The sequence below is a fragment of the Ochotona princeps genome, chromosome X (assembly GCF_030435755.1).
Source record: "Ochotona princeps isolate mOchPri1 chromosome X, mOchPri1.hap1, whole genome shotgun sequence".
In the NCBI taxonomy this organism is placed as follows: domain Eukaryota; kingdom Metazoa; phylum Chordata; class Mammalia; order Lagomorpha; family Ochotonidae; genus Ochotona; species Ochotona princeps.
Window position 1 is genome coordinate 80,630,426 of NC_080865.1, and position 10,002 is coordinate 80,640,427.

At 47.0% G+C, this 10,002-nt stretch overlaps 1 protein-coding gene across 1 annotated transcript in view; it reads left to right on the forward strand.

Moving 5' to 3' along the window:
• LOC101534720 (uncharacterized protein CG45076-like) overlaps positions 1 to 9,590 on the forward strand; it is a 14,406-nt gene extending 4,816 nt beyond the window's left edge. Inside the window, exons 3-4 of the mRNA XM_058659020.1 lie at positions 8,020 to 8,116; positions 9,071 to 9,590. Of these exons, the coding sequence (XP_058515003.1) occupies positions 8,020 to 8,116; positions 9,071 to 9,083 (110 nt within the window). The 3' untranslated portion in view covers positions 9,084 to 9,590. The remainder of the gene's footprint in view (positions 1 to 8,019; positions 8,117 to 9,070) is intronic.
• Positions 9,591 to 10,002: the final 412 nt, after the last annotated feature.

The following is a 10,002-nucleotide window of genomic DNA, read 5'->3' on the forward strand; positions in this document are numbered from 1 at the left end:
GTGTGGGGATGGGTAGGAGAGGGGGTTGGGTGTTGATGAGGAGGAGTGGTTGGGTAAAGGGGTTGAGATGGGGTATTGTTGGTGTATGGGAGTGTGGAATGTAGTTTATATTTGTGAGGGGGAGTGAAGGTTGGAGAATTGTTGTGGTTGTGTGAGGTTTTTATTTTAGGGGGAGAGTTTGGGTGGGGGAAAATAGGGTTTGGATTGTGGAGGGGTGGATTATGGTTTAAAGGGAGTGGGAGGTTTGGGGGGGGAATGAGAAGAGTAAGGGGGGGGGGGTTTATGGGGGATGTTTGGGGGGGGGATGATGGGGAGTGGGTGGTGGGTTGGTAGGGGTGATTATTTTGGGAGGGGTTTTTGTTAGGGTTGGTTTGATATAGTAGTAGGTGGTTGGATGGGAATAGGTTTTGGTTTGTCGTATGGGGAGGTGTGGGTTTTGGGTAATTTTATTTTTTATTATTATTGTTATTTGTTGTTGGGAGTTGGGTTAGTACAATTTTTGTGATAGTGTTGGGTGGTTGTTGGTTAATTGGGGGGTTTTGTTTTGATTGAGTTGATTTTGTGGGGATATGGTTGTGAAGGTTGGGGTTGAGATGATGATTGAATGAGTGAGTAGGGGTAGATTTGAGGGGTAATGTGTATGGAGGGATGGATGATTGTTGGTGGATAATGGGTATGTTATGTGTGGGGGTGTAAATGGATTAGGGGTTTTGTGGTGGAGGAATTTTAATTTGGGTGGGTTGTAGGGGAGGTTAGTGTTAGTGGGGGTGTAGGAGAATATTGTTGGATTGTTGTTGTTTTAGGTGGTTGGGTTATGTGTATTGGTGTAATAAGATATGAGTGTTTGGGGGTAGGGGTAAGTGTTGGGGGTGGGTGGGATGTTATTAGGTGGGTTGGTGGTAGTGGGTTGATGGTAGAGTTAGGATATGTGTGTTATTGGTGGAAATGTTTGTTTGTTAGGGAAAGTTGTAATGATGGGGAATTTATGTTGATGAGTGTTGGGGGTGGAGGGAGATGATGTTATAAGGATGTTGGGGGGTGGGTGGTTGTGTTGGGGGTGGGGGATTATAGGAATGTTGGGTTTGATTGGTGGGTATTATGATGGAGAGTTGTGAGGGGTGGTGGTGTATGTTTTTTTTGTTTTATGGAAATGATATGTGAAGTCATGAGTTGGGAAAATAGGGATATATAAGGTTGAAATTTGGGGTGAGTTGGAGGGATGAAACGAGGAATGAATAGCCCGGCCTGTGGCCTGGGACCCTGCACCCGCATGGGAGATCTGGAAGAAGCTCCAGGCTTCTAGTTTCGGATCAGCTCAGCTCTGGCTGTTGCAGCTGCTTGGGGAGTGAATCATTGGACAGAAGATCTTCCTCTGTGTCTCTCCTCCTCTCTGTATATCTGAATTTCTAATAAAAACAAATCTCTTTAAAAAAAAAACAGAAAAACACTGAAATTTTGTTGTGTTGATGAAATGAGTAATATTCCTGATCACTTCAATGATATTATGTTTCCTAAAATTGATATATGAAAAATGTTTCTTGTTTTTTAGAAAACTAATTTTAATATAATAAAACATTGTTGTAGCATATAAAATAGCAGCCGATTTCTCCAAAATTTTCTGAATTGCCTCTATTTGAACTCTTGATAAAAGTTCATCTTGAAATTAACAAAAACTCATGGGCTGTCACTTCAGAAGCATCTTCAGAAACTTGCCCTGTCACTTTCAGGCTTAGTTACCAGATAACCTGATCCATTTTTAAGTGTTTTTCATTCTTCAGAACACTAAAGTGAATTTAGCAGAATCCATTGAACACCTTCCAGTGCCTGTCAGTTATCACTTCAACATTCAGGAGAATGTATCTATCTCAACTGTACCCATTCTTTTCTAAGTAGCTTAACTATGTTTAAGTTACCTAATTTTCCTTTCTTGGGAAGTTTTTAACCCTGCTGAAGCCTGAGGTACATAGCATTTTTTTAAATTATTTTATTGAAAAAGCAGCTCAGATTAATAGAGAAGGAGAAAGGTCCTCCATCTGCTGGTTCACTCCTCAAGCAGCCACAATGCCCAGAGTTGACCCAATCCAAAGTCGGGAGCCAGGAGCCTCTTTTGGGTCTCCCCCATGGGTGCAGGGTCCCAAGGCTTTGGGCCATCTTCGGCCACTTTCCCAGGCCACAAGCAGGGAGCTGGATGGGAAGTGGGGCCGCTGGGATTAGAACCGGTTCCAATATGGGATCCTGGTGGCATGCAGGGTGAGGATAAAGCCATTGAGCCACCATGCTGGCCCGGTATTTAGCATTTATAACTAGCTTTATGTAATTAAATGACCTTTACCTGATTGAAAACAGGACATATCCACACTTCACTATGACTCAGGTTACCTACGAATTGAACTACTTTTTTTTTCTGATAAAAATATGCCTAAAAGAGCAAGACTGGGCGGTGGTGTGGGGGTCGGCAATTTGGCATACTGGTTAAGCTGCTGCCTATGATTCTAACATCCCATATGGATATCAATTCTACACTCTACTGCTCCACTTCTTTTTTATTATTATTATAAATAATACATATTTATTAAAAATTCAAATACAAAAATAAAAGCACAATATCCCACCCAGTATACAGACAGCCACATAAATCCCCTTCCCTCTAATCCCTTTCCCCAGAGGTTATCACTGTGAACAAGTTAAAGTATATCCTTTGAAACATTTTCCTTTGTATATACAAGTATATATAAACACACATAAATGCACTTTTGCCTTTTACAAAAATGAAATCATGTAAATGTACATATTAATCTTCAATTTCTATCTTCATTCATTCAATATACAGAAAATTCACAACAAATCTGATTATCAGTCCTCTTGGGTTCGTTTTCCAGTATATAAAATTCATATTCAAGCATCAATTACAAAACTCTTGATAATATACTTCCTGCCATCTTTGAGTCTCATCTCTAACCACTCCAGTATGAAAAGACTGGAACATAAATTACCTTAAATTCTTCCTGAAACAAAGGCAGTATAATCAAACAAACAAACAAACAAACTAGGAACACACTCTGTCATTCCTAGATTTTGGCCTTTTCACTTTCTGTTACATTCTGCCTGGACTTTTCCATCTGGCAAGTCCCTAATTCTTCCAACAATCAGCTTAAAAATGATCTCTAGAAGACAAGACTTCCCAACTTTTTTCAAGACATAATCACTTCTCTATTTACCCCTATACTTTATAGCTAGCTTCTTAATTGTACTTATCTCACAGTACTGCAGTAATTCATTTACATGTTTTGAGTTACCTTTCCATCCAAAGGATCTGATGGAGTGTTTATCTTGGAGCAGGTACTCAGTAATTTAACTGTTGAGGAACCAATGCTTTAGGAACATTTGCTGAGTACCTACTATGCACAGAACCATATCCCAAGCATGAAAAGAAACTTACCATTTTGTCCTAAGGAACTTACCATTTTCCTATTATTTCCCCTGGGTGGATGGGGGACAGAACACATTTATTATAAGACCACATATTGCTTCTGACATATAGTTGGTTTCAAAAATCTATAGTCATTTACCTCAAATTCATTTAGGAACAAGGCATTGCATAATCAAATAAATCACAAAATAACGGGTAGTTTGTCCAGCAGGTCTGTTAAATGTGGCACAGAGCCTACCAGATCCCAATTCTCTGTCCCAGCAGGGGAACTCTCACTTATTCAGCCTGCAAATTAGAACACTGAGATGATATTATGCTAGGAAATTCCTAACACATCAAGAGGACATAATTAGTCCTTTTATAATTTCTCCTTCCCAGAGGAAAATTAGATCAAGAGCAACAAATGAAGTTAAAGGAAGACAACGAAGAACGAGCTTGTTTTCTATCTGGTAGTGGTAGGGGGAAGGGAGTTGCTTTGTTTTGATCAGAGGGTAATATTGTCCCAGACCAGGAGAGATGATTTATTCCTAGTTACTCACTATTTTTTAAAGGCTAAAGGTGTTAGTTATTCTAGTGATTTCAGGATCAGACAGCATACAAATAGAAACAAATTAAATTGGGGAATGGTGAACCACCTAGGCTGGAGAACAGGGAAGGCTGACCAAGGAGGCCCAAAGGAAGCCTCATTCATCAGAGTCCAAGTCACTGTCCCCAGCATTGGAGTGGAACTCCTCACTGTCCTCCTCGTCCTCTGAGAGGTGGACCTGGCTTAGTACACTCGGCCCAGAGCTACTGCTCCACTTCTGATCCAGCTCTGTGCTAACAGCCTGGCGAAGCAGGGAAGGTTGGCCCCAGTGTTTGGGTCCCTGCCCCAATGTAGGAGACCAAGAAGAACCTCCTGGCTGCAGCTTTTGCAGCCATTTAGGGAGTGAACCAGCAGGTGGAAGACATTTTAGCAGGGTGGGTGTGTGCATGCGTAATTCTTTTCAAAGGTAGGCAATTCTGAGGCCGACCTTGTGGTACAGAGGGTAAAGCTCTTTCTGGGTCATTGGCCAGTCTGTGAGTAAAGAAGCAGATAGATCTCTTCCTCCCACTTCCTTGTCCCTACCTCCTCCTTAACTGTTTCAAATACACCTTAAAAAAAACAAGGTAGGTGATTCTACAACCTGAGGGCCTTGATCATCCATTGGACATATGGTGTGTCAATCTTCATTTTTCCAGCAAATGAGCTTTGAGGTCATTGAGAGGGGCGTGACCCTTTGGTGACGCTGTCTAGATCCGGGGCTCCCTGCGAGCCTCGCCCTCACTTGGCGGCTAGACGCTTCCCACCTTGTCTGGCGTCTGAGGCGCCCCTTTGCCCGCTGTGCTTGGGAATGGCCGCTGCCCGACCCTTCCTGTCCTGAGCCTCCTCAGACAACATTAGAGAAGTTTGTGTCTCCACAGCGGGCGCCTCTGCCTCCCCTCACCCCGATTTTGGCGGCCGTTGGCCTCCGCTCGACGGCCGTTAGCCTCTGCTCAACGGCCACCAGCTCGCGGCCGCCATCTTTGCTGCCGTCGTCCTCGCGGACGCCACCAACCCAGGCCGAGTGTCTGCTGAGGTACCAACGGGTGTCATGTCCGCCACGGGGGATCGCCAACCAACGCCAGAGGGCCAAGAAGACCTGGCAAGTCTGATCGGAGCTGGCGCCGGGGCAGTTGAAGCGGGGCTGGGCCGCGGCCCGGGTCCTGACGAGGGCCAGGCCCCCATGGCCGCCGAGGAGGCCGAGGCTTCAGAGCTCGAGGGAGGCCCCGGGGAGGAGGAGGCAGAGGAGAGAGAGGAGGGGGCCCAGGCCGCTGCCACGGGGGGATCTGAAGAGGACCCTGACTGGGGGCCGGTGCCCCGGGAGGAAGAGGACCCCGACTTGGGGCCGGCGCCCCGGGAGGAAGAGGACCCCGACTTGGGGCCGGCGCCCCGGGAGGAAGAGGACCCCGACTTGGGGCCGGCGCCCCAGGAGGAAGAGGACCCCGACTTGGGGCCGGCGCCCCGGGAGGAAGAGGACCCCGACTTGGGGCTGGTGCCCCGAGAGGGGAACCAGGCCTTGGTCGTCAGGGGCGTGAATGTTGTCCTGCACGCACACCACTTCCCCATGCTGGGCTTCCGCTGGGTGTTCCTGGACATGAGCAATTCATTCCTCCACCGGGTCTATCGTAACGACCACATCCTGATCCGGGCACCCAGAGCTCGCGTGAATCTCAGGCACGATGCCCCCACGGCCCCTGCATCCCCCGAGCCTCCAGTGCTCCATGTGCCTGAGCTGCCCAGGGTCAGACCCGCATTAAGCCTGGGATATGGCGGCCTCCCCAGCCTGCCTCCGGCCGCGCCCGTTCAACAACTCGAGGGCGCGGTCGGGCCTGCTCAAGAGTCTGAGCAGGCCAAAGATGGCGTCACCACGACCTGGGAATCCACAGAGCCTGTAGAGGCGGCCATCAGCGAGGAGGCCATCAGCAAGACGGCCATCAGTGAGGCAGCCACCAGAGAAGAGGCCATCAGCGAGGCGGCCATCAGCGAGGAGACCATCAGAGAGTCAGCCATCAGCAACGCTGCCATCAGCCAGGAAACTATCAGTGAGGCAGTCATCAGAGAGGCGGCCATCAGAGAAGAGGCCATCAGTGAGGCAGCCGTCAGCCAGGTGGCCATCAGCGAGGCGGCCATCAGCGAGGAGACCATCAGAGAGTCAGCCATCAGCAATGCTGCCATCAGCCAGGAAACCATCAGCGAGGCAGTCATCAGAGAGGCGGCCATCAGAGAAGAGGCCATCAGAGAGGCGGCCATCAGCAAGGCTGCAGAGGAGGCTACCAACAAGGTCATGGAGGTGGCCCTGGAGGAGGTTACAAAAGAGGCCACCAGCAAGGCTGTGGAGGAAGCCATGGCGGAGGCTGCCAGCAAGGCCGTAGAGGAGGTCATCAGCAAGGCTGTGGAGGAGGCCATCCAGAAGGTGGTGGGGGAGGCTGCCAGCAAGGCCGCAGAGCAGTCTACAAAAGAAGGCAACAACGAGGCTGTGGGGGAGGCCACCAGCAAAGGCATGGCAGAGGCCACCAGCAAGGGTGTGGCAAAGGCGACCAGCAAGGGAATGGGGGAGGCCACAAAAGAAGGCAGCAACAAGGCTGTGGGGGAGGCGGCTAGCAAGGCCCTGTGGGAGGAGGCCAGCAAGGCCCTGGAGGAGGCCACAAAAGAGGTCACCAGCAAGGCCGTGGGGATGACCACCAGCAAGGCCGTGGAGGAGGCCATTAGCAAAGCCGTGAGGGAGGCGGTCAACAAGGCTGTGGGCGATGCCGCCAGCAAGGCTGTGGAGGAAGCAGTCAGCAAAGCCATAGAGGAGGCAGTCAGCAAGGCAGTGGAGGAGGCAGCCAGCAAGGCTGTGGGGGAGGCAGTCAGCAAGGCCGTGGAGGAGACTGCCAGCAAGGCTGTGGGAGAGGTAGTCCGCAAGGCTATGGAGGAGGCCACCAACAAGGCCATGGAGGAGGCAGTTAGCAAGGCTGCGCAGGAGGTGATCAGGAAGGCGGTGGAAGAGGCCAGCAGAAGGGCTATGGGAGAGGGTAGCAGCAAGGCTGTGGAGGAGGTTGCTAGCAAGGCCATGGAGGAGGCTGCCAGTAAAGCTGCAGAAGAGGCTACCAGCAAGGCTGTGAAGGAGGCTACCAGAAAGGCCAAGGAGGAGATGGGCAGCAAAGCTGTGGGGGAGGCTGTTAGCAAGGCCATAGAGGAGGCTGTGGCGGAAGCGGTCAGCAAAGCTGTAGCAGAGGCAGTCAGCAAGGCCGTGGCAGAGGCTGTCACCAAGGCCATTGGGGAGGCTGCCAGCAAAGCAGTAGATGAGGCTGCAAAGATGGCGGTCAGCAGGGCTGTGGAGGAGGTCATCAGCAAGGTTGTGCAAGAGGCAGCCAGCATGGTGGTGGAGGAGGCCACTATCAACACTGTGGAGGAGGCCATCAGCAGGTCTGTGGAGGAGGTTGCCAGCAACGCTGTGGATGAAGCCATGAGCAAAATTGTGGAGGAAGCTGCGAAGGAGGCAGTCAGCAAGGTGGTGGAGCAGGCATTCAGCAAATTCACAGAGGAGGCTTCCAGCGAGGCATTGGAAGAGGTCGCAGGGAAAGCCGCAGAGGAAGCTGCAGGCCCAGAGGGTGAGAACCGGGCAGAGGCTTCAGGGGCAAGCTTTGGGGGATGGGGGGACACCCAAGGCTGGCACGGGGAAGATAGTAGGCAGCAGCTTGGGACTAAGTCAGGTTCTGGGTTGAGCCAAAGTGACGGGCCCTGCTCAACGCACACTTCCACTAGGGAAGCAACAGGTTGTGTCACTTCCAAATTGCCCCTGAGCCGAAGCTCAATTCTAAAATGAGCTTTACAACTTTGAAGCCCATGCTGCCCTCCACCAACCTGGGTTCAATGAAAGGTGTGTGACTGTTCACACAATTAAGGGCTGTTGCTACCAATTATATATTGAAATATTTTTTTTCTGTGAGTGTCTCATGTCAAAATGTTTTTTTTTTTTTTTCCATCAAAGAGGTACCTAAATATCAGGATGAAAACCGGGATGAAGGTGCTACAGCTGAGGAAGAGAAAGCAGCGGAGAAAGACAACAATGAGCAAAACAAAGAACAAAAAGGACCTGACAAAGATGCTGATGCAACAGATGGAAAACCTGAGGAATCAAGGTATCAAGAATCATTCAGCCATTCCTGATATTTATCAGTTACTCATAACTTTAGGGGGAAAAATCACCCTTAAGCCAATCAAGAAAAAATTTTGTCTAAGATCAGTTTAAAATTAAGTTTGACATAGCATGTTATTAGAACATTCGGGAAGCTAGTAAAACGCAATATTTTGAAATACACTTTATGGCTACTTATCTGTTCTTGGGATGCCTTGTGTCCTCTAGCTGTAAGACTACTAATGTTTGATAAATGTACCTGGTACCTGAAACCAATATTTGGTTTTGAAACAGTTACTAGAAGCAGCAGTTTATGTGGCTGGGCCATCATTACTTGGCCACAGAAATGCCATTTCCCATACTAATCAGGAGAGGATACCTTTCAAAATGATTATTTCCAAATAGTAAATAGGTAGGAGTTTCAATTAGAACCATATTTAATGATGGACACCTCTTCAGATGAGTTGCAGACTTTTCTATTTTATGTGGCAAAGAAAACAGACTTGCATAATTATTATTTATCACTGAATTTATAATTAAGGCTTAAATTCTGTTTTTTTTTTAGTATAACAAACTAGTATATTGCTTGCCCTTCACATTTTCACAGCTGCACCTTTCATAGTAATAACGTTTTTCCTATGTGGGAATCTGGGAGAGTAAAGGAGTATCATTTCTGGAATGTGTACAGTTTTTTCCTTTCTTTTTTTTAAAAAAGATGTATTTGTTTGTTTGTTTAAAAGATGGAGAGAGAGAGAGATCTTCCACCTCTCCAGAAAACAACAGCAGCAAGCCGTATCTGGTGTCAGGCAGGGATGTTGTAATCGTATGATTGAAGCCACTAGACGCAGGAACAATCTGATGGAGGTTTTAACTGCAAAAAGGACATAGCAACTGTTTTCTTAGATTTAGGAAGATTAATGTTGTACAGTTTTTAATTTTCTCTTGTTTTATTCCATAGTTCGGAAGAATAGAAAAGGACATCAAAAGAAGAAAGAACTCGTTCTGTTCGCGTTTTCCATTTTTGAATCCAAAGTAAAACTACTGAGCACAAATTTGATTTCGATATATTTACGTAGCATTTGTTAAAATAAGTAGAAAAGTTTGTTTAAAACACTGAAATTGAAATGTAGGCAGGTTTATCAACATAAGTAACATTCAAATGTTTGTTTACTTTCTGTTTTGGTTGACTTTATTTTCATTTGGAAGGGATCACTTTTCCACAATTTCGTCAGCTTCATTTATTTTGTTGCAGCTGAAGTAATGAAAAAGACAGGTTTAAAACATCTTTTGCAAAAGGAGATCAAAGCTTTAGTTAAAGCTACACTATCTACTAGTCACTAGCTTTCTGTAGCTCTTGAACACTTGAAATGTGATTAGGTCAATGTGAGGTGCATTTTTAGAGTGAAAATTCATGTAAAGTGTCTCATCAATAGTTATGTGTTGAAATGAGAATATACTGAGTTAACCAAAATGAAGTAATAAAATGATGTTCACAAATTTTGTTTTAGTTTTTATTCTGACTACTAGAACCTTTAGTAGGCAATTGCCTAGGTTGCTTTGTATCTAGACAAGTATTAAACTACTGGGAGAAAAGCAGCCAATAGCAGGTAAGCATTCTGGGCCTGGTTAATGCCAAATTTGTGTTTACTGTATCAGTGTGCCAGCGTAATTGCCCATTCTATTTTTTTTTTCTTTCTAAGGTGTGGGCCGTTGAGCTGCACTTGTCCCACAGGCACGTTGCATGCCACTAGGTAGTGGAGGAGGGGTGTAGATTGCCCAGGGAAGGGGGCCTGAGAATGTGTTTAGAGTGGGAGCTGCTGAGGACATTTTTGATGGGATGAGTGACTTCTTTGGGGGGCCTCCACAATTTAGGCCACTGCACTTCAAAAG